At 41.0% G+C, this 25,466-nt stretch overlaps 1 protein-coding gene across 2 annotated transcripts in view; it reads left to right on the top strand.

The window, feature by feature from the left end:
* The window catches only part of PHF11 (PHD finger protein 11), a 33,552-nt gene that overhangs the window by 2,218 nt on the left and 5,868 nt on the right, over positions 1 to 25,466 (top strand). Inside the window, exons 2-6 of one of the 2 annotated variants that reach the window (XM_010363834.2) lie at positions 9,126 to 9,247; positions 15,714 to 15,821; positions 20,715 to 20,848; positions 23,305 to 23,351; positions 24,438 to 24,502. In XM_010363834.2, the coding sequence (XP_010362136.1) occupies positions 9,126 to 9,247; positions 15,714 to 15,821; positions 20,715 to 20,848; positions 23,305 to 23,351; positions 24,438 to 24,502 (476 nt within the window). The remainder of the gene's footprint in view (positions 1 to 9,125; positions 9,248 to 15,713; positions 15,822 to 20,714; positions 20,849 to 23,304; positions 23,352 to 24,437; positions 24,503 to 25,466) is intronic. The other variant, XM_010363836.2, reaches the window with a different exon arrangement.

The following is a 25,466-nucleotide window of genomic DNA, read 5'->3' as shown; positions in this document are numbered from 1 at the left end:
TCTGCAAGGAAAACTCATCGCCACATCATCCCATTTTCAGTTCCCGATCATATTCAGATGTCTGCTCATACACATCTTCCCTCAACCTTGCCTGCCCATCCTGTCTAAAAGAGCACCCCTTGCCCCTGCTCCTGTCACTCTCTACCTCGTTCTCCTGCTCTATTTTTCTCTATAGCACTTATCACTCACTACCTGGAAAACAAAACAAAACTTGTTTAATGCCTGTCTTTACCACACCACTGGCATGTAAATTCATCTTACTCTCTTCTATCCCTAGTGTCTAGACTGGTTGGCCTAATAGTAGTAGTAGGACATAGTAAGTACTCATTAAATATTAAATAATAGTAAGTTCTCATTATATATTTGTTGAAGGAATGAATGTAGTTATATATAACACTGTGGAGCTTGACTTCTGTAGGTGATGGGGAAATGCGGGTAGATGTCCATTTCAGGTAGATCATTCTGACAGTAATATAGTACATTTCAGTTAGATCATTCTGACAGTAACATAGTACATTTCAGTTAGATCATTCTGACAGTAACATAGTACATTTCAGGTAGATCATTCTTACAGTAACCTCATACATTTCCGGTAGATCATTCTGACAGAAACCTAGTACATTTCAGGTAGATCATTCTGACAGTAACCTAGTACATTTCCGGTAGATCATTCTGACAGTAATCTAGTACATCTCCAGTAGATCATTCTGACAGTAACCTAGTACATTTCAGGTAGATCATTCTGACAGTAACCTAGTACATTTCAGGTAGATCATTCTGACAGAAACCTCGTACATTTCCGGTAGATCATTCTGACAGTAACCTAGTACATTTCAGGTAGATCATTCTGACAGAAACCTAGTACATTTCCGGTAGATCATTCTGACAGTAACCTCGTACATTTCCGGTAGATCATTCTGACAGTAACCTCGTACATTTCCGGTCGATCATTCTGACAGTAACCTTGTACATTTCCGGTCGATCATTCTGACAGTAACCTCGTACATTTCCAGTCAATCATTCTGACAGTAACATAGTACATTTCAGGTAGATCATTCTGACAGTAACCTCGTACATTTCCGGTAGATCATTCTGACAGTAACCTCGTACATTTCCGGTAGATCACTCTGACAGTAACCTCGTATATTTCCGGTAGATCATTCTGACAGTAACCTCGTACATTTCAGGTAGATCATTCTGACAGTAACATAGTACATTTCCAGTAGATCATTCTGACAGTAATGTAAAGAATGGAGTGGGGTCATGACAGGGAAAATAGAGACAAAGACAAGAGATCACTGGAATGGACTAGGTGAAAGACCCTGAGGGTAAGGCAGTCCACCTTCCACACCGCTGCCAGCATTGTCTTTCTCTTAAACACACATGGGCACACAAACACACATATACACATGTGAATGTGCACACACAGATCAGGTCATGGTCCTTCCAGTATTAATAAGCACGTACTGGCTGCAAGTACTACAAAAACAATTTGATGTAATTTAAGCATAAGGGATGCTTATTAGTAGTAAGCAGGATGACCAAACTCACAGACCCCCAGAGCACGGATGCTTTAGAATCTTACAGAAAGGGCTGAGGACTAGGACCTGAGAAGCCATTATAAACCAACACTCTCCTTTATCTCTTATTTCTGCATCTCTCAGTGTATCTGCTTTGTTCTTCTGTCTTTCTCTGGTCCAGTTTTCCTGGTAATGGTATAGAAGATGGCTGCCCTGGCAGCCTCTCAGTTTTTACATCTTCTTCTTTAAGAAACCAGCCCAATCTGAACTGAAATCTTCTATCCTGAATTCCATATATCTGAGAGATGGGCAGGACCTCTGGGACTATCAGCTATGTCTACAGGAATGAAGTACAAACATGCCTGCTGGGGGTCCTTGTGAGCTGAACAGATACCCTAAAGGAGTCCGTTGAACATCCTACCCTTTGGCTCCCCATGGTCCCTCCTCTATAACACACACATTCTTATTCCTATTTATACATTCTAAAGATGTTCCCAGTGATGCATTCTGTTCCCAGTAATGAATTCTAGGTACACCGAAACCAAATTCAGTCACACACAACTTCTGCCAAAGTCATATCTAGCCACTTCATCCTGAGATAATACGATGGAGCCATTCATTCTCCAAGGCCATTACCAAGTTCCTTGCCAAGCCTCTAGGTAATGTCTACTGTTTTGGTCTGTATCCAGTTCAGGTAGGCAATCACTGGACCAGTGATAAAATTGGCTTCTACACATCCAGCAAACAGTGGAAGAACTAAAATAGTAAACTGCAATAAATACTAACGATAAAAGGAGAAAAAAGGAGGAAATCTCCACACCAGCACCATAAATTAGTTACCAGCCCAGAACAAATCTATACTGGAAGAGAATTCTAAATGCAATGATAGGATTAGTGAATCCCATTCCATCTGTTTCACCCATTTCTTTAGCAGCAGAATGTGTTCCTTGGCCACCCTTCCTGGTTACCCCAGATTCTGTGCCCTGGGTGAATTGCCCTTGGCTGGAGGGCTTTAAGAGTAGAGGCTAGAGTCTTGGCTATCCATTTCCACATTGAAGTGGGCCTGCAGATTGCCAGAGAGACTAAGAATCACTGTGTTGTTTGAATTAGTCATAGTTCTCATAGTGCACACTTGTGATCTTTCTGTGGTTTCATTCTGTATAAACTTTCTTGGCTCTCAGTTTCATTTGTGAGAATTCTAAAATTCTGCAATCTTGTCAGGTCAGGCTCTGAGTCCTCAGGGTTGCTAAACCCCCTAGAAAGGAGCCTGGGGAGCCCTGCTGGCCATCACTATTCTTGGTGCCAGCTACAGATGAAAACCAATGGGCTCTTCCCTAAAATACTTCAGCCTTCATGACACACCATTAGGTATCTCTCCCTCTCTGAATCTGTACAATTCCTGATTCAGATGGTGAGGGATACCAAACTGTCCAAATGTATGTGGTCCATGAGTTTCGGATAACACATAGCAAGAGTTCAGATAGTGAGAGATGCCTGTCTGTGTAAAAGTCCTCAGCGTGGCTCCCCTAACTGCAGAGAATTACATGCTTCCTCCAGTCTAGAAGATTAAAAGAATTAGAAGAGCTGAAATCTATTAGGATGCTGTGATGTGGGGGGATTTAGCAGGAAAAAGCCACTAGGGAGAACCTGTGGGTCCCACCCCGCGTTTTTATCCATCTGCACAGGAGACAAACTCTGGGTCTAGCACAGCAATGTTGTCATCATATCTGTCTTGTTCTTCTCTGTATTCCCAGTTGGCAGACATTACAGACCACCTCTGTATTCCCAGATGCCGAGACTCTTGGAACCCAAGTACTTGGGAGTGCAGCTTACGTATCAGTGACTTGACAGCTCTGCCCAATGCACAGAAACAAGCAATGTTGTGCAAAAATGTTCAGCCCTTATGCAACAAGAGGCAGCTGCATATCCCGTCAGATAGTATCGCTTTTTATTTGGGGAGTCACCAACTTTTGTTTTGTTTTGTTTTGTTTTTTGTTTTCTTTTTTTTTTTTTTTGAGACGGAGTCTCGCTCTGTCGCCCGGGCTGGAGTGCAGTGGCCGGATCTCAGCTCACTGCAAGCTCCGCCTCCCGGGTTTACGCCATTCTCCTGCCTCAGCCTCCCGGGTAGCTGGGACTACAGGCGCCCGCCACCTCGCCTGGCTAGTTTTTTTTTTGTCTTTTTTAGTAGAGACGGGGTTTCACAGTGTTAGCCAGGATGGTCTCGATCTCCTGACCTCGTGATCCGCCCGTCTCGGCCTCCCAAAGTGCTGGGATTACAGGCTTGAGCCACCGCGCCTGGCCTGCTTTTTGTTTTCTTTTGAGATGGAGTTTTGCTCTTGTTGTCCAGGCTGGAGTGCAATGGTGCGATCTCAACTCACTGCAACCTCCATCTCCCAGGTTCAAGCGATTCTCCTGCCTCAGCCTCCCGGGTAGCTGGGATTACAGGCATGCACCACCATGCCTGGCTAATTTTGTATTTTTAGTAGAGACAGGGTTTCTCCATGTGGGTCAAGCTGGTCTCAAGCTTCCAACCTCAGATGATCCACCTGCCTCGGCCTCTCAAAGTGCTGGGATTACAGATGTGAGCCACCACACCTGGCCCCACCGGCCTTTTTTAAGCCTGTACTTTACAAGTTTTAATGTCTGTTTTGAGTGTGTTTTTAAATAAGAACACAGTATTCTATCAAAGTAGATTTTGGGTCTGAGGTGATTAGAATATTGGGATGTTCTTCCCCCAGTTTTATCCTAGGGCAGGGGACTTTGTGTTGTCAAATATTAAAATATATTCTAAAACATTGAAAATTTTAAGTGTAGCATTGTTCAACGGAATAAAACAGAAGCATAGGAGGAACAGATCCAAGTATATGAAAAGGAGATTTTAAATTAGTGGCTAACCATTATGAATATAAGTTAGATTCCCATCTCATTCATTACAAAACAGTTTATTCCATGTTAATTAATAGTTTAATTCTTTTTGTTTCATTTTGTTTTGTTTTGTTTTGAGAAGGAGTTTCGCTCTTGTTGCCTAGGCTGGAGTGCAGTGGTGCGATCTTGGCTCACTGCAACCTCCTCCTCCCAGGTTCAAGCGATTCTCCTGCCTCAGCCTCCTGAGTAGCTGGGATTACAGGTGCCTGCCACTATGCCTGGCTAATTTTTGTAATTTTACTAGAGAGAGGGTTTCACCATGTTGGTCAGGCTGGTCTCGAACTCCTGACCTCAGGTGATACACTTGCCTCGGCCTCCCAGAGTGCTGGGATTACAGGCATGAGCCACTGCACACGGCCAATATTTTAATTCTAAAGATAAATTAAGGCAGGGCATGGTGCCTCATGCCTGTAATCCCAGCACTTTGGGAGGCTGAGGCAGGAGGATCACTTGAGCCTAGGAGTTCAAAACCATCCTGGACAACATGACAAGACCCCTTCTCTACAAAAAAATTTAAAAATTAGCTGGATGTGGTGGCATGCACCTGTAATCCCAGCTACTTTGGAGGCTCAGGTGAGAGGATCACTTGAGCTGGGGAGGTTGAGGCTGCAGAGAGCCATGATCATGCCACTGCACTCCAAGCTTTGGTGACAAGGCAAGACCCTGTCTCAAAATAAATAAATAATAAATTAATTAAAATAAATTAAAATTCTAGAAGAAAACAGAGGTGTTTTCTATGTCCATCTCACCCAAGAGCAGAAATCATAAAATAAATGATTGTTGTAATTTCATCAAGTAAAACACTTAAACATTCTGTATATCAAAGAACATTATAAACAAAGTTAAAAGACCACATATATGACTAACAAAGGGTTAATATCCTGACTGTTATAAACCAACAAGAAAATAGTAACTCAACAGAAAAATGGGCTAAGGACATGAGTGCCTTAGAGAAGAAACGGAATTGCCATGTTACTGCATGTTACATTCGTAAGTCCAGATTATGATCCACTTCTCTCTGCACTTCGTGTTCTTTCCTTTGACTTCATCATCTAACCTTCTGTCCTAACTGTACCTTGATAATACATTTATTTGTTTGTTTGTTTTGAGACGGAGTTTCACTCTTGTTGCCCAAGTCGGAGTGTAATGGCACAATCTTGGCTCACTGCAACCTCTCCCTCCCAGGTCTAAGGGATTATCCTGCCTCAGCCTCCCGAGTAGCTGGGATAACAGGCATGCACCACCACACCTAGCTAATTTTTTTTTTTTTTTTTAATGTAGTAAAGACGGAGTTTTCACCATGTTGGTCAGGCTGGTCTCGAACTCCTGACCTCAGGTGATCCACCCACCTTGGCCTCCCAAAGTGCTGGGATTATAAGCATGAGCCACTGCACCCAGCTGATAACATGTTTTTTTGGTTGAGTAGGCAGAGACCCTCTCTTTTTTTTTTTTTTCTAAAAGTTTTCTTTTCTGTCTGTGCCCATTTATTCTTCCAAATAATCACCTTTTCAAGTTTTTTAAATGACCTTCTTTGGATTTTCATTGAAATTACATTAAATTTAAAACTTATTTGGGGGTGGAATTGACATCATTACTGTATCCAGCCTTCCTTTCCTGGAGCACAGTATTTCTGTTTATCAAGATCAACCTTTTTTTTTCTGAGACGGAGTTTTGCTCTTGTCGCCCAGGCTGGAGTGCAGTGGCGCAGTCTCATCATCTAACCTTCTGTCCTAACTGTACCTTGATAATATGTTTATTTGTTTGTTTGTTTTGAGACAGAGTTTCACTCTTGTTGCCCAGGCCAGAGTGCAATGGCTCAATCTTGGCTCACTGCAACCTCAGCCTCAAGTGATTCTCCTGCCTCAGCCTCCTGAGAGCTGGGACTACAGGCGCACACCAACACGACCAGCTAATTTTTTAGTACAGACGGGGTTTCACCATGTTAGCCAGGATGGTCTCAATCTCCTGACTTTGTGATCTGCCCGCCTTGGCCTCCCAAAGTGCTGGAATTACAGGCATGAGCCACTGTGCCCAGCCAAGATTGACCTTCTTAAACAACTTTGTCATCATGTGCTTCCCCTGCTCAGACATCCTCCTTGGCAGCTTTTAACCACATGTTTCTCAAATCCTTTCCCAGCTTCCTGTGCAGCCTCTCCTTCTCAGCCTGGCTGCCTTACTGTCTCAGCTCAGGTATCTGGGCCTTTTCCCACATGGCTGCTTCCCTCTACAGTGTTCCTCCTACCCCATACCCCACCCCACCTTCCCCTCCTCTCCAGGTTGTACCAGCTCCAGGCCCCTGCCCTTGACAATACTCCTTCCCGCGAGGAGCACTTCCTCTGCTACCTCCTTAAGCATGTATTGGATTTCCCACTCACTTGGCAGTTGCACTACTTTGTGACACTTAATTCTGCCATTTTATTGTCCTAATTGCTATTTAGTCTCCTTGTTTAGCTTCTTGCAGACACCAGTTCTGTCTCACAACATTTCTTTATGTCCTCTGCTCTACTGTTCACTAGAGGAGCCTCCCACCACAGATAGCTGTTGAGCACTTACAATGTGGCTGGTCCTATTGAGACATGCTATAAGCACAGAATACACACTGGATTTCAAAGACTCTGTACAAAAGAATGAATTAATAACTTTTATATTGACTAAACGTTGAATGGATGTAAGTTCTCTGACATATTTGGTTGCATAAACACATTATTAAAATTACCTTCACCTGTTGCTTTTTTGTTTTTGTTTGTTTGTTTGTTTCATTTTTGAGACAGAGCCTCACTCTGTCGCCCAGGCTGGAGCGCAGTGGCACAATTTCAGCTCACTGCAGCCTCTGCCTCCTAGGTGCAAGCAATTCTCCTGCCTCAGCCTCCCGAGTAGCTGGAATTACAGGTGTGTGCCACCATACCTGGCTAATTTTTTTGTATTTTTAGTAGTGACGGGATTTCACCATGTTGGCCAGGCTGGTCTTGAACTCCTGAACTCTGGTGATCCACCCGCCTCAGCCTTCCAAAGTGCTGGGATTACAGGTGTGAGCCACCATGCCCAGCCTCTTTTTTGATTTTTTAAATGAGGCTCATAGAAAGTTTTCAGTGATATCTGTGGCTCACATTTGTGTCTTGTTTTATGTTTCTGTTGGACAACATAAGTCTAGAGTGCACAACATAGTGACTCAAACACAAGAAATGCTCTCAGGCTGGGTGCAGTGGCTGACACCTGTAATCTCAGCACTTTGGGAGGCCAAGTCAGGCTGATCTTGAGCCTAGGAGTTTGAGACCAGCCTGGTCAACATAATGGGACCCCCATCTCTAAAAACAATACAAAAATTGGCCAGACATGGTGGCCTGTATCTGTGGTCCCAGCTACTGAAGTGGGAGGCTGAGGTGGGAGGATCACTGTGAGCCCCGGAGGTAGAGGTTGCAGTGAACCATCATTGCGCCACTGCACTCCAACCTGAGTGACAGAGCGAGACTCTGTCAAAAAAAAAAAAAAAAAGATGCTCTCAAATTTTTGGTTGTTAGACATGAATGAAAAAAACAGCTAGCTCATTCCATCTGAGCAGTTTTCACTCTATCTCACCCTTTTTTCTTGCTTAGTGGGAAGCTGGGGACTACTAATTTGTGTCCCCGCTAGATGGGACCCAAATCCAAGAAACAGAAATTAAAGAAGAAACTGATCAAAATGTGAAATAAACGCTAGCTCCAAATGCAGCCTTCTGACTTTGTAAAATGAAAGACCTAACTTAAAGAGACAGAGAAGAGATTTGGATAACAAAAGAGACTTAGGGATCACTTAGGCAGTTAACCTCATCTAAATTGAAAACTTTCCCCATTAAATGGTAAAATAAATCATTGTTTCAAAACTAAAATTTGAAAATTAAAAATAAAAGCTGTTTTCTACTACAGAAAATCAAAGGAAGTAAGAGGATGAGCATTGCAATGGGCAAAAAAATCTTAAACGAATTCTTGTGGCCAAATACAAATAACCAGTTCAAGGCCGGGCGCGGTGGCTCAAGCCTGTAATCCCAGCACTTTGGGAGGCCGAGACGGGCGGATCACAAGGTCAGGAGATCGAGACCATCCTGGCTAACCCGGTGAAACCCCGTCTCTACTAAAAAAATATAAAAAACTAGCCGGGCGAGGTGGCGGGCGCTTGTAGTCCCAGCTACTCGGGAGGCTGAGGCAGGAGAATGGCGTAAACCCGGGAGGCGGAGCTTGCAGTGAGCTGAGATCCGGCCACTGCACTCCAGCCTGGGCGACAGAGCAAGACTCCATCTCAAAAAAAAAAAAAAAAAAAAAAAATTAGCTGGCTGTGGTGGCATGCACCTATAGTCCCAGCTACCTGAGAGGACCACTTGAGGTCGGGAGTTCAAGGCTGCAGTGAGCCACTGCATTCCAGCCTGGGCAACTGAACAAGCCTCTTGTCTCTACATTTTAAAAAGAAGAAGTTATCCTCATTATTAGGCATTTAGAAATGAACTCATTAGTTATTTTCTTTTGTTAGCACATTAAAAAATAAAAAATAAATAGCTTTTCCACTTGGGTCCCCAATTTTTTATCTCTCTGGGAATTAAAAATCTCTCATAAAAACAAGTGCCCTACCTTCTACTTTAAGACTGGAAGAGGAGTTAGTGAGACCAAGAAATTCCACTTTTCCATTTCTCACCAGGGATGTTACTTATAGGTGTCTTTCAGGTTGCAGAAAAGATGGAAAAAAGGACTTGTGCACTCTGCCCCAAAGATGTCGAGTATAATGTGCTGTATTTTGCACAATCAGAGAATATAGCTGCTCATGAGAATTGTTTGGTAAGTTACTTGAAAACATACTTCAAAGTACATGAGTACTTTTAGTGTAGGACACACAAGAATAAACAACACTTTGGATACAGAGAATAACAAGTTGGCCATGGTTTGGGCTTTTAGGTGAAGATTGGGGAGCATTTTTTTTTTTTTTTCCTTGAGATGGAGTCTCGCTCTGTTGCCCAGGCTGGAGTGCAGTGGCACAATCTCGACTCACTGCAAGCTCCGCCACCCGGGTTCACGCCATTCTCCTGCCTCAGCATCCTGAGTAGCTGGGACTACAGGCGCTCACCACCACGCTCGGCTAATTTTTTTATATTTTTAGTAGAGACGGGGTTTCACCATGTTAGCCAGGATGGTCTCGATCTCCTGAACTCGTGATCCGCCTCGGCCTCCCAAAGTGTTGGGATTACAGGCGTGAGCCACCATGCCCGGCCTGGGGAGCATATTTTTCTGACTTTGAACTGTTTCAGAACTTATCACCTCTGATTACTGGTAATTTTATTTGTAAGTGGTTAAATACACAAAGAGAAAGAATTGTGCTGAAGAAGCTTCTTTATAGATATTTTAATGAAATATTTAAAATATAGCAGGCACTGATAGATCTTCTACCCAGATATAATTTATATCAAAGTCTACAGATTTCTGAGATTTATCCATGTTGGTAAACATAACTCTAAGTCTTTCATTTTAAATACGATGTTCGATTTCATGACTATCTCACCATTAACTGTTCTGTGAATGGGCATTCAGTTTTTCCAGTATTGTTTTCTATGACTAACAAGTTGTCATGAACATTCTTGTCTAGGTCTCCTTTTCATGTGAGAATTTCCCTCGTGTAGGCTATATGGCTAAGAGCAGAACTGTTAGGCACAGGAATGGGGTGTTTTGTACTTCACTAAGTATGCCAAATTGTTCTTCAAAGAGATTGTACCATTTAATACACCTAACTTACCAAACATCATAGCTTAGTCTAGCTCACCTTAAACATGTTCAGGACACTTACGTTAGCCCACAGTTGGGCAAATCATCTAACACAATGCCTGTTTTATAACAAAGTGTTGAATATCTCAAAAAATTTATTGAATACTGATTGAAAGTGAAAAACAGAATGGTTTATGGGTACTCGAAGTACTATTTCTACTGAATGCATGCACTATTGTAAAGTTAGAAAAAACTGTTAAGTTGAACCATTGTAAGTTGGGGACCATCTGTATAAATGAAGATATGTGTAGATTATACGAAAATACTATGCCTTTTAGATAAGGGAATTGAGCATTCACGATTCTGGTAGCCTCGGGGGTTCCTGGAACCAATCCCCCGCAGACACTGCGGGATGACTGCACTGTGGCTTACTACTAGCCTTGGCTGTTATTTTGGCACTTTGAATTTGTGGATCAGCTTTTCATGTTTGACCAAAATTCCTCTTGGAATTTTGATTGGAATTGCATTGCCTTTATAGATGAATTTGGGAAAAAAATAGACACATTCATATATTATAATATATTATAAATAATTAATATAAATAATCAGAGAGACAGACCCTGTTAATGGATGGGAAAAAGACACATTCACATATTATAATATATAATGTATTAATATGTTATTATATATTAATAATATATACTATGTTAATATATATTAATAATATATAATAACATATATGTGTAGCATAATATATATTAATATGTCGATTACATATTTATATAAAATATATAAATATAAATATATATTATGTTTATATAATATAATTAATATATATTAATATATTATATATTATAACATATGAATGTGTCTTTTTTTCCTATCCATTAGCAGAGTCTATCTCTCCAATTATTTAGGTCTTTTATAAATTTCAAAACTGTTCAATAATTTTTATCTGTAGACATATAGAACTTGGGGTTAGGCATATTCCTGGGCAAGTTTTTTGTTTTGTTTTGTTTTGTTTTGTTACTTTTTTCTAAAAGCTTTTTAAATGAACTATTATCAGTATATATGAACACTATTGCTTTTTATTTATTGATTTCATCCAGCAACCTTACCAAAGTCTTATTAGTTCTAAAACCTCTCTAGATTTACCTGGATATATTGCATGTGGACAATCCTCATCTTTAAATAAGAACAATTTTATTTATTTACCTTTAATTTGGAGGACTCTTAATCTCTTTTCCTTGTTTGTGTTTTTCCAGAACATTCAATTATAGCAGTGATTACAAGCAATTAAAGTTGGGAGCCCTGTCTTGTTTCTGATATTAATGGGATGCTTCAAAAATCTTATCATTAAATTTGTGTATGTTTTACATTCTTAATGATTTCATTTTATTAAAATAAGGAAGTTACCTTTATCTCTAGTTTGCTAAAAATTATAGTGTATTGAATATTACAAAATGCTTGTTCTGCATCTATTGAAATGATCCGGGTTCTTTTTCTCTCTCTGGCCACAAACATTGCTAAATGCTTTATTTTATTTTACTTTTTTATGTGCATAATTTGATGTTTATTTTAAATTACAAATTTATGGAAAAGTTGCATATGCAGTACAAAGAACTTTTTTTTGGTCAGAACCATTTTAAATTAAATTATATGTTATCTATCCTGAATACTTTAGTATGATTTTTTTTTTTTTTTGAGACGGAGTCTTGCTCTGTCGCCCCAGGCTGGAGAGAAGTAGAGCGATCTTGGCTCACTGCAACCTCTGCCTCCCCGGTTCAAGCAATTCTCCTGCCTCAGCCTCCCGAGTATCTGGGATTACAGGCGCGTGCAACCACGCCCAGCTAAGTTTTTTGTATTTGTAGTAGAAACGGGGTTTCACCATGTTAGCCAGGATGGTCTTGATCTCCTGACCTTGTGATCTGCCCACCTCGGCCTCCCAAAGTGCCGGGTGGGATTACAGGTATGAGTCACTGTGCCCAGCCTTTAGTATGTATTTTCTACAAATAAGGTGATATGGTTTGGCTATGTCCCCACCCAAATCTCACCTTGAATTGTAATAATCCCCATTGGTCAAGGGCGGAGCCATGTGGAGATAAGTGAATCATGGGAGTGAGTTTTTCCCATGCCATTCGCATGATAGTGAATAAGTCTCACGAAATGTGATGGTTTTATAAAGAGGAGTTCCCCAAAAATTTCTCTTGCCTGCTGCCGTGTAAAACATGGCTTTGCTCCCCCTTACCTTCTGCCATGATTGTGAGGCCTCCCCAGACATGTGGAATTGTGAGTTCATTAAACCTCTTTTTCTTTGTAAACTACCCAGTCTTGGGTATGTCTTTATTAGCAGCATGAGAACTGACTAATACACAAGGACATTCTCTCACACTATAACAATGTAAACGTCAAAATCAGGAAATTTTGTTATACTACTACCATCTATTCCTCAAACCACTGAGATTTCACCTGTTGTACTAATAACAAATGTGTGTGTGTGTGTGTGTGTGTGTGTGTGTGCTTTTTTGAGACGAGGTTTCACTCTGTTGCCCAGGGCTGGAGTGCAATGGCACTATCATACCTCACTGCAACTTTGACCTCCTGGGCTCAAGTGATTCTCCCACCTCAGCCTCCAGAGTAGCTGGGATTATAGGCATGTGCCACTATCCCAGCTAATTTTTTGTACTTTTTGTAGAGATGGGGTTTTGCCATGTTGCCCAGGTTGGTATCCAACCCCTGGGCTCAAGCAGTCCTCCCACCTCAGCCTCCCAAATGCTGGGATTACACGTGTGAGCCACCATGTCTGGCCTAATAACATTTTTTACAACAAAAGATTTTCGCTCAGGGGTTGCATTTGGTTTTCATGTCTTAAGTTTTTTCATTTCATTCTGTTAGTAATGTGTGTTATACTTATATATTTTTTCTGCTGTGAAACCATTCTTAGATTAACACCATTTAATGGTGATGTTTTATTTTTACTTATTTATTTGAGACAAGGTCTCCCCAGGCTGGAATGGAGTGGCATAATCATAGCTCACCGCAGCCTTGAACTCCTGGGCTTAAGCAATCCTCCCACCTCAGCTTCCTAAGTAGCTAGGACTACAGGCACGTACCACCATACCCAGCTAATTTTTTATTTTATGTTTGTAGAGATGGGGGTCCCACTATATTATCCAGGCTCATCTCGAACTCCTGGCCTCAAGTGATTCTCCTGTCTCAGCCTCCCAAAGTGTTGGGATTACAGGCATGAGCCACCGCTCCCAGTGGTGATGTTTTTATTCTAATATACTGTTGATGTTGATTTGCTACCATTTTTTTAGTTAACTTTATTGGCATAATTTACATAAAATCAAATGTACCCATTTTAAGTGTCCAATTCAGAAAGTTTTGAGACATGTAACCACATGAGACCCATGTAACCACTGCCACCATCAAATATCCATTACCCCAAAGGGTTTCCTCAATGCTCTGTGCAATCAATTCCTTCCTACCCCAACTCCCTATCGATTTGTCTTATCTTTTCTCAGATTTCATATGAAAGGAATCCTATCGTTGTCCTCCTTTGTGTCACTTCCTTTGCTCAGCATACTGTTTTAGATTCATCCATGTTGCATGTGTCTGTATCTTGTTCCTTTATCATTCTTCATAGTACTTAATTGGTATGCATATATCACAATTTGTTTATTCATTCGTCTGTTGGTAGATGTGTTATTCCCAGTTTGGAGCTCTTATGATAAAGATCAGTTCTGAGCATCTGTGTATGAGTCTTTGTGTCTTTATTTAGGTCTTTCATAATTTCAAAATTGTTCAGTAACTTTTTTTTTTTTTTTTTGAGACGGAGTTTTGCCTTGAATGCCCAGGCTGGAGTGCAATGGCGTGATCTTGGCTCACTGCACCCTCCACCTCACAGGTTCAAGCAGTTCTCCTGCCTCAGCCTTCTGAGTAGCTGGGATTACAGGTCCCTGCCACCATGCCCAGCTAATTTTTTGTATTTTTAGTAGAGATGAGGTTTCACCATGTTGGCCTGACTGGTCTCGAACTCCTGACCTCAGGTGATCCACCTACTTTGGCCTCCCAAAGTGCTGGGATTACAGGTGTGAGCCACCGCACCCAGCTATTCAGTAATTTTTATCTGTAGAGGTATAGATCTTGGGGTTAGGCATATTCCTGGGTTTGTTTTTTGTTTTGTTACTTTTTTCTAAAACCTTTTTTAAATGAGCTATTATCAGTATATAGGAACACTATTGATTTTTATTTATTGATCTCATCCAGCAACCTTACCAAAGTCTTATTAGTTCTAAAAAGTCTCTAGACTTACCTGGATATATTGTATGTGGACAATCCTCATCTTTAAATAAGGATACTTTTATTTATTTACCTTTAATTTGGGGCAATCAATCTCTGTTTCTTGTTTGATTATGTTTCTCTTGGGTAAACAGCTAGAACTAGAATTACTGAGTCATAAAGTGAGTGTATGTTTAACTTTAAAAGTGATTGCATTATTTTACATTTCTACCAATAATATGTAAGAATTTCAATTGCTCCACATCCTCATCAACAGTGGGTCTTGTTATTTTAGGCAGTCCAGTAGATGTGTATTGCATCTCACTATGGCTTTAATATGCCTGAGGGTTAATAATACTGAGCATCTTCTCATGTGCTCATTTGCCATTCATAAACCTTCTTTCATCAAGTGTCTATTCAAATTTTGTGCCCACTTTTAATTGAATTGTCTTATTATTGAGTTGTAAGTGATTTCTAAATTCTGGATACAAGTCTTTTGTCAGAGATATGTATTGTGAATATTTTCTCCCAGTCTTTTTGTTTTCTTAGCAATGTCTTTCAAAGACAATTTTTATTTTGATGGAATCCAACTTACTTTTTCTTTATGCTTTCTGATTTTTATATGAAATCTTTGCCTATGCCAATGTCACCAAAATGTACTCTTAGGTTTTTCATGCCCTTTTGTTATTTGAGTATAGTATGTGAAATATTGATCTTCAATTCAGATTTGTATTCTTCTGGTTTCAACTAGCACATAGAGACTTGAGCCGGTCTAAACATAAAAGGGGATTTATAATAAGGTTTTGGGGGCATTTCATGTTTCCTAAAGGCCGGCATGCAGGTGGGTGTAAGAAACAGCTAGAAAGCCATTGGGAACCTAGAATGTCCTCTTTCTAGCCCTTGTTTTTCTTTCTTTGCAGACTGACTTGCTCTGACCACGTGGCTTCAACTATTCCTCAAAGCCCATTCCACACTTTTAGGATAGGGGATCGGACTGACCTAGCTTGGCATCAGGGTTCCACCCAGGTCAATGAGTTATTAGAGGTCAGGATTACAGAGTATAAAACATGCCTGGAAACCAGGGTCATTCCCAGAGAAATGGGATGGCTTATGGTCTGTTCATCCACCCCCAAAGGTTGCCACTGTTTTACCCCCAGTCCATTTCCCACTCCTGGTTTGATTTTCCACTTTTGGTATGATTATCTGATATGTAGCTTTCAATATTACTTTGTGCATACTCTGGATTTTTTTTTCCAATCTGCAGCTGTATTCTTCAGGACTTGTGGAAAGTGAGGATCATGATCCACTTAATCCTGATAGAAGTTTTGATGTGGAATCAGTAAAAAAAGAAATCCAGAGAGGAAGGAAGTTGGTAAGTGTAAATGATGTTATTTCTTACACTGGATGAATAGACCCTCAGGGGATGCATTCCAAAGGAAGTCTATTTGACTGATAAACTAGGGATAGAGAATCTTCTTGGAGAGCTGAAAGAAGTAGGAACTGTATTGGAAACCTCAATTCAACTTAACATTTATTTATTTATTTATTTTATTTATTTATTTTGAGACAGAGTTTTGCTCTTGTTGCCCAGGCTAGAGTGCAGTGATGTGGTCTCAGCTCACTGCAACCTCCGCCTCCTGGGTTCAAGCAATTCTCCTGCCTCAGCCTCCCGAGTAGCTGGGATTACAGGCATGGGCCACCATGCTCGGCAAATTTTCGTATTTTTAGTAGAGACAGGGTTTCACCATGTTAGCCAGGCCGGTCTCGAACTCCTGACCTCAGGTGATCTGCCCGCCTTGGCCTCCCAAAGTGCTGGGATTACAGGCGTGAGCCACCACGCCAGTCCAACATTTAATATTTTAAAATAAACTACCATATACTTCACCAGTAAAGGGATCTGAGTTAGAATGCTTTTGCTGTAAGTAGAAGTAAGCTCAAGTTAAACAGACTTTTACAAAGAGGATGCTTACTTTTTCACTTGATCAGAGAAAACACCTGCTTTCCAAGCTGGTTGATTCAGTGGCTTGATAATGTCATCAGGGGCCCAGATTCTTCCTCTCTGGCCTCCTGTCCCCAACATCAGCTAGTCTCCTTGTGGTCATAGGGTGGCCGCAGGCAGCAACTGAAGCATCGGGCTTTCTTGTTCATATCCAGTGAAAAAGAAAGGTCATCCCTACACATGGAATAAGCCCCCTTCTAAAAGTTTAATTAGGTTGCACCCCTCTTTCTGCACCAACTGCTGGGGGTGGCCATAACTAATCAGGGTCTACCCTGGGAGCTGGGGTCAGCTCCCCATGGGTCATAAGGAGGCTCTTCAGGAAGGAAGAAATGCTGAGAAGTCATTCCACTGGGCTTATTGCAGCGACTTCCTCTCAAGGACCCTTCACATCTTAGTAAGCAGGGCAGCAAGTGTGAGCACCTCACACTCTGACTACAACCACAGGGTTAATGACCGGGGACAAACATTTAGTTAGTCTTTGCAAGGCATCAGCATCAGCAGCATCCAGTGGTAGGTGTGTTACATACACTGCTCTAGGTAAACTCCCAGCTATAGGTAAAATGATGCCCATTTTGTAAATCGAAGAAATGGAGAGTTCAGGGTGAAAGGGAACAGTCCAGATGGAATTCTGCAAATTATGCTGTCTTGGGCAGTGTACACAATATTGTAGTAGGTCCTGAAGCAAGTCATAAAAATGGACTGTGTGTGGCCCAGGCATGGTGGTGCATGCCTCTAATCGCAGCACTTTGGGAAGCCAAGGCAGGAGGACTGCTTGAGCCCAGGAATTTGAGACCAACCTGGGCAACATAGTGGGACCCTGTCTTTACCAAAAAAAAAAAAAAAATAGCCCAACACATTTGCATATACCTGTAGTCCCAGCTACTTAGGAGGCTGAGGTAGGAGGATTGCATAAGCCTGGAAAGTCGAGGCTGCAGTGAGCTATGAGCTCACCACTGTACTTCAACCTGGGCAACAGAGTGAGACTCTGTCTCAAATTTAAAAAAAAAAAGTGTGTGGATCCTGCTCTCAATGTGTACCCTATACTAATTAATACTTGGCAAGACTGGCAGCTGACATCATTAGTGCTGACAGTGCCATGTCCCTAGGATTTTGGGTGTGATGAGATGGGTGAACAGGGAGCCCCTCTGATTAGAAAGTAGCAGACAAACCTCAACTAGAATATTTTTGTTGCTCTTCACTAATTGGATTTGAGTGGGGAGACATAGAGTTAAAGAAATCTCTGTGAAATTCTAGTGGCCATCCAGTTATGAAGAGACCCAGGCTGAGAAATGAGGGCAGTTGACTGGAGGCATAATATTTGGCAGAAAGTAGGTACCTGAGGGTTTCTGCAGACCTTGGGATGCAGACTTCCCTACTGGGAAGGCGTTGGGATGGGTTGGAAGTGGAGGATAAAGGAGAGAAGACAGGAAAGTCACCTGAGGTAATAGTTACCCACTCACAGCATTTATGGAACCCTTGGACTATGTGGGCAGATACATGGCACACACCCATCGCGGGGAGAGGCCAGTGCTGTAGTGGTTTCAGTACAGCTGGGCAAGTGCCTCGAGGGTGAGCAGCAGGGGCCCTCAGCAAGCAGGTTCCTCCCTAGGATTCGGACTACCAATCTAACACAGCCACATGGGCATCCAATAGCATTTCAGAGTAAAGTGGCCAAAAAAGTACAGTTCCATCTCCTACACACACACACACACACACACACACACACACACACACACACACACACACTCCCCATCTAAATCTGCTCATTCTTCATCCCAGTAAACAGCCCCATCATTATCCATTTGCCCAAGCCAGAAGTCTAAGGACTCTCTTTTCCTCGTCAACCTCCCAGCCCAACATCAAGCCCGTGGGCACAAACTCCTAGATGCATCTTGCATTCATCCACCCACTTCTCTCAGCATCAGTAATCCACCATAGTGAAGTCACCCATCTTGTTCTCTAAAGCTAGTACTGACCCTCGCCCCACTGTCTCTCCTGCCATCCCTACCCCAGCCCTTCGTTCTCCACCCAGCAGCAGCCCAGCAGCCCGAGTGATCTTTCAAAAATTTTAATCAGTTTATGTTCCCCTTGCACAAAGATAAAACCCAACTCCTTACTCTGGCGTGTAAGTCCCACATGATCCAGCCTTTACTTACCCTTTTGATCATCCCAAGACTTCTCCATGCCCACTTCGCTGCTCCAACAGCACTGGCCATCTGTCTTGTCCTTGCTGTAGCTTGCCAATGGGGAAGCTCATTCTTGTGGCCAAGACCCAAGGCCCTCTGCTTAGAATGTCTTTCCTCCTCCTTTTTTTTGCATCTGGGAGCTATTATTATTATTCAGATCTCAGCTTCCATATCGCCTCCTTAGAGGTGACACATTTTACTCACTGCCCAATCTGAAGTAGGGACCCAGTGACACTCTGTCACTTCACCCTATTTTAATTCAATATAATGTGTATATAACTTTGTGAGATGTTTTAAACTTTGCTTTATTTGATCATTGCACCTTGTCTCCGATAGAATGTAAGCTTCACGTGGACAAGTATCTTCTCTGCTTTGTCCACTACTGTTTTCCCTTATCCTAAAACCGTGCCTGCCACATCGTAGCTACTGCATACTAAATAAATACTACATACTCATGTATTTTTAAATGAATAAATGTTTATTAGCCATTTGTATTTTTTCTTCTGTAATTTGCCAGTTACCCTTTTTCTGCAGGTTTTCAGAATCTTAAAACTTTATCTAGTATGCTACATTTTTCTTTCCATCTTTTCCTTGTCTTTCAAATATTTTTTAATGCCCTCATTATAAAAATGGAAGTTTAAAATTTTTGTATAGTAGGCTCTGTCAGTCCTTCTGTCGCCCAGGCTGGAGTGCAGTGGTGCAATCACAGCTCACCACAGCCTTGATTTCCCGGGCCCAAGCTATCTTCTGGCCTCAGCCTCCCACATAGCTGGGACTACAGGAGTGTGCCACTATGCCCAGCTGATTTTTAAAGTTTTTTTGTAGAGATGAAGTCTCACTGTGTTGCCCAAGCTGGTCTCAAACTCCTGGGCTCAAGCAATCCTCCTGCCTCAGCCTCCCAAAGTACTAGGATTACATGCATGGGCCACCACACCTAGCTTGTCAAGAGTTTTCATTTGTGGCTTCTGGGTTTTCTTCCTGCCTTAGACAGCCTTCCTTGCCTCCATACTATGGTTTTTTCTTTCTCCTATATTTCCTAATCTTTAAGAGTTTTTTGTTTAACATTATCTAGTTAGAGCTTTAATCCATGTGCAACTTATTCACGAGTATATTGTAAGGTAGGGATCTAACTTTATTTTTTCCTATATACATAGCCAGTTACCCTCCTCCCAAATTAAATGATCGTTCTTGTATGCTCTGATTTGAATTTCCACCTTTATCATAACCTTATTTCTTGCCTATATTTGAATTTCCTTTAACTGTTTCTGTGCTTGCTTGTGCCGACCCTGGGCTATGTTGTGAGTGACCTCCTGTTCTGCAACGTGAGTTCACTGGGCCCCCACGTCATTCAGCCAGAGTATCATGCGGATCAGCCTTGGTCCTGGCTGGATTGCCCTAAACCAGTTAGGCTGCTGTGGCCACACACTGCCTAGCCATCATGACACCACTCTCACATATAAAATACCAGATAGATAAATAAATACAAGGCAGGGAGCAAATAAATTGAACTAAGAAAAAACTGTTAATAGAGTTGCAGAATTTTTAAAAATTTTTGGCCCTACTACCTAGATTCCAAGGAGGTTTCCCTTACTTTATCTCACATTATCCTCAATAGCAACTCTGTAAGACAGACATTATCACCCATGGCAGGGTCTAAGTCCGAAAGAGAAATCACACCACTCTTGGTAGCACAGCCAGTGGCCACTCTCGCCTGTCTCAAAGGGCCCCCTAATGGGGCCCCTTGCCTGGAGCTGGACAAGTTTGCCTGCTCTGCTTTTTAGAAAATTATTTTTAAAATAGGGAGTTTTTTTTGAAACAAAAAGCATTTTCTGCTTTTAATCAGATCATTACAAAACTGTCTGTCCAAGCATTCCGGTTAGCTGAGGTTTTGCCAAAATTCCCAAATGAGCAGCCAAATGTAAGTACTGTATACTAATGTTTGTAACAGGATGGAACCTTGCTTATGATGCCAGGATAAAATGCAGGGCTCCTGGAACTTAAATAACATGTAATGATATCTTTGAATTTTAACAAATAACAACAAACAGGTACTTACTCAGTAAAATCTATTCTTCTGTAGAAATGCAAATTTTGTCATAAAAGAGGAGCCACCGTGGGATGTGATTTAAAAAACTGTAACAAGAATTACCACTTTTTCTGTGCCAAGAAGGACGACGCAGTTCCACAGTCTGATGGAGTTCGAGGAATTTATAAGTATTTAATAAAACATTTTTAAAACCACATTTGGGGGACTGGGATAAGGAATGGTTAGATTAAGACAAGGAGACTTTTTTTTTTTAAATAAATAAAGACTAATTTTATGTAAATGGTTTTAAAATGAGAACACAGCCAGTTTGCGGGATGCCCAGGGGTTACGTGAATTTTGAATTTCAGTGAAATATATATATATATATATATATATATATATATATATAATTTTACTCACAATATCTTGAATAATGAGATCAATGTTAGGAGAGCATGATTTTTTTAAAGATGATTTTTGTGAGCTATGTTACATTCTTAAGATGATTTTTTTAAATTCCATTCAGAGGCTGCTGTTTTTTCCTGCCGGTGGGCATATATTCCCAATTTTCCCATAGTGTTCCAGGCACTATTTTATTTATTTATTTAATAACCACTTGCTTTATGCCAAGCATAGTTCTAAATGCTTTACAAATGTTAACTCATTTAATCCTCATAACAGTCAACTGAGGTAGATACTATTATCTTCACTTTCCAGAGGAGGAAACTGGGGCCTTGAGACACTCAGTGACTTGTCCCCAGGTTGCACAGCTAGTCAGTGGCAGAGCTGGGCTGCAGGACTTCCGAGTCCTTGCTCTTTGCCACCATGTTGTCTTCAGGTATGGGGGCTATATATTCTAAAACACGAGGGCAAGCCTACCATTGAAAGAAGCTTGCTAAACAATTTTAAATGTAATTTTGAGCAAGTTCCGTAAGTATTTTGTTGCTAATCAGACATGAAATGTGTAAATATGTACATTTCATACTGCACTTCTTTTTATATTTGATTTTCTAAGAAACTCACAGGTTGTTATAGTCTCAGAGTTTCATTTTTATTATTTACCTTCCCAAAGAACTTGTTTTGGTATGACCTTTAAAATGACCTTAAACATAAGATCAAACGAAAAGGAATGAAGTCCCTGCTATAGCTTAAAGTTTGAAAAACCCATTAGAAGAACTAACAAATAGGGACCCAATAAAATAGTCTTCTTGCATTGTTTTTTCAAGGAACAGGTGAATTTTTATGCATTTTTAAACTGAATTTAAACTTTCATGCCTATCATACATGAGGCACCTTGCTAGGTGCTACGAGATACAAAGAAGAATAAAATATAGATTGAACCTCAGAGAAGTTATCACCTGATGGGAAGGCCAGAAGAAGAGTCAATGCAAACACAAGCACATGGGATAACCAGAGCAGGAGGGTTACATGAAGGGAGCTTGGCATTGAGTTGAGAATTGATGACACTGTGGAATGGATGGGAACATGGGGGTTCATCCTGATATTTTCGACGCTGTTTTATATGTTTGAAAAAATTTATGTACTTGGGAAGTGAAAGTGCTCAGAGATACCAGAATCAAAGTGGGAGGAGATTAACTTTGTTTCGGTGTTGCTGGGAAGGCTGCATGGAGGAGGTGGGAAGTGGTATAAGATGGGAAGAAACGGCATTCCCCTAGGCGAGGAGGCCACTGCTTCCTGAGAGTCCACGCCATCTGGAGAGGAAGGGAGATGAAGCTGGGTGCCGAGGAGGAGGAAGGTTAGAAAGAAAGCAGCCTGAGCAGCTCTATAAAACGATTCACTTCATTTCTTTTTTGTTTTTTTTTAAGACGGAGTCTTCTGTGGCCAGGCTGGAGTGCAATGGCGCAATCTCAGCTCACTGCAACCTCCAGCCTCCCAGGTTCAAGCGATTCTCCTGGCTCAGCCTCCTGAGTAGCTGGGACTACAGGCATGTGCCACCACGCACAGCTAATTTTTGTATTTTTAGTAGAGACGGGGTTTCACCATGTTGGCCAGGAAGGTCTCGATCTCTTGACCTCGTGACCCGCCCGCCTCAGCCTCCCAAAGTGCTGGGATTACAGGCATGAGCCACTGCGCCTGGCCTCACTTCATTTCTTCATCGTAGCCTGCTATGCTGCTGCTTTCTATTGGAAGATACTAATCAGTTCTAGGCCCTTTGTAGGTCAAATCTAAGATCTGGGGCAAATATCTGTTTTCATTGAAAACTACTTTTTCCTCAAATTACTGCATGCAATTTTGTGCTATTTATTGTTGAAAACCAGCAGAATCTTGTACAGTCAGATGGAAATCTGCATGTCTTTAGGTATCTTTATACAGTAAAATCCCACTGACCACTGTATATGAACTAGTATTGTTCACAGTATTTCATCAGTACTCATTCCTTGAAAGAACATAATCACCTTCCTAAGTCCCTGAGGGCATAAAAGACATCTGACTGAGCCTCCCATCTGCACTCAGTATGGGTCACTAATTTTATACAGGTTTAAACAGCTTAAAAAAAACCAAAACTTTAGTGTGACACCATCATGAAAAGTAGGGTAGTATGTTTTTAATCACAAAAATAGACATGATATTTGAAAACTGTAAATAAAAATATTTTACAATTCTTTGAAATTAAATATTTCAGACTGCTTTGCCAACAACATGCTCAATTCCCGAACAGCGCTCAAAGTGGTAAGTTCCTAAAATTTAGCACTGTGGGTTTTAAAGAAAGGTAAACATTTAGGTAATATAAGGAATAGTCCAATTTTCTAGCCTCATTGAATTAAAATATAAATACTTGAGTTAAAATTTTACATATCTAGAAAATTGATAACTTATTTGTGTACTATGTGATATAACTAATTTTTTCTTCTTTATGAACAAGACCTATTCTCTTTGAACCATTCCCTGGTATCTTTCATTCTCCCTACACTCACAGAACCAAACTAAGACATGGGAAAAAGCCTTGACTTTTGGGACTGCTTCTCTTCCATAAGAATTTTCAGTAGATAAAATTTAAAAAGTGCTGCACCTTCCCTGAGTGAAAATTCCCTAAGGATGCATGGTTAGCATTTCAGTTCTAATTAAGGCAGACTGGATCCTGGCTAACTGGAGTTATGGGATATACTTTCATTCATGAGTGGAACAGCAGTGTCTTAGCAGCACTAAATCTGCAATGTTCACTGTGAACTGGAGTCAGACCTCGTTGGAAGACTTAGTTCTGCGTCATGCCAACTGCATTTTATGGTGATAACACTCTCCAAATAGCACCTCTACATCACTTTTCAGTCATTACCCTTTTAACTCAGCAGGAAATGCTATTACAAATTCTGCTTTAAATCAGTGTTTACTGACGGAAAAGCATCAGCAATACACACTTAACCAAATCCTTGCAAATGTCATCTATTAAATATCTTCATCTTTAAAGTCTGTTTTACTTTGAATATCTTCACTTATGAGTGAAATTGAGTGCATTCCCATATCTTTTCACCAATTATATTTGTTTTCCTATGACGTAATTTGTTCATTTTTCTATTCAATGCACCCTCTCCCCAGAGAGTTCCCCATGTGCCCATTTTTCTACCCAATTTACCTGTTTTGCATTAAACTTATTTTTTTAATTAACCCTTTATCATAAATGCTGCAAACACTTAGTCGAAGTTTGCCATATCTTTTGACTTTGTAAAAACTTTTGGCACATGAGTTGTATATTTCATGTAGTCCAACAGTAATCTTTTCCTTTATAGATTCCAATTTTTAAATGGTTTATATTTTTAGCTAAGTTTTCAGGAGTGAAAAGAAAAAGAGGAAGGAAGAAACACCTCTCAGGCAATCATATACAGGTAATTTGACTTAGTTTTTATAGCTTTGCACTTCTTCATACAGAGTCCTTATTTAAACCAGTCTGAATGTCAGGTGAAATGTACTTTCCAAATCATCCAAACAGACAGCCTTTGTAGAACATTCTTCATTTGTGTTCTCAGCTAAGGCTGCTCCTGAGGCTGCCTTTTTAGGAAGAATCCCATAGTCGGGAAGCTCTTAGATAATTCCTAGATGATAGTATCACAATGAGATGAGCATGAAAATGAAGCTGGAAGTTCCAAGCACATAACCTTCAGGAGGTGACATTCTCTGAGTTCCTATAAATTCCCTGGCACCAAACTAGTGAGAGCATCTGACCCCACAGGTGCTTACAGTTAAAATGGGCAGAGGGTGCAGTCAAACATCCTTATGGAACCAAGTATTTCCCAGCTGCATGACCCACACCTGACCAAATTTGTAGCTCTTATAAACTTCTGGATTATTATGTATAAAATGTATGAAAATATTTTGGGGATTTGAAAGTTTTTATACATCAGCACGTATAAGCTAAATTCATATAAGCCAGCAACCTTCACCTCCTCCTGTTTATACAAGGGGTGCTTGTCAAACACCTCTTGATGTTTTATAATACAAAACAGAAATACATTTGCTGTTTACATCTAAATATGAATATGGGGCGTTTTGTTGTTGTTGTTGTTGTTGTTGTTGTTGTTGTTGTTGTTGTTTTTGAGACAGAGTTTTGCTCTTTCGCCCAGGCTGGAGTGCAATGGTGTGATCTTGGCTCACTGCAACCTCTGCCTCCCAGATTCAAGCAATGCTCCTGCCTCAACCTCCTGAGTAGCTGGGATTACAGGCGTGTACCACCACGCCTGCCTAGTTTTTGTATTTTTAGTAGAGACAGGGTTTCACCATGTTGTCCAGGCTGGTCTCGAACTCCTGACCTTGTGATCCGCCCACCTCGTCCTCCCAAAATGCTGAGATTAT

The sequence above is a fragment of the Rhinopithecus roxellana genome, chromosome 18 (genome assembly GCF_007565055.1).
Source record: "Rhinopithecus roxellana isolate Shanxi Qingling chromosome 18, ASM756505v1, whole genome shotgun sequence".
NCBI lineage: Eukaryota > Metazoa > Chordata > Mammalia > Primates > Cercopithecidae > Rhinopithecus > Rhinopithecus roxellana.
The sequence above is the reverse complement of the archived record's forward strand: the minus strand, read 5'-3'. Positions and strand labels throughout refer to the sequence as shown.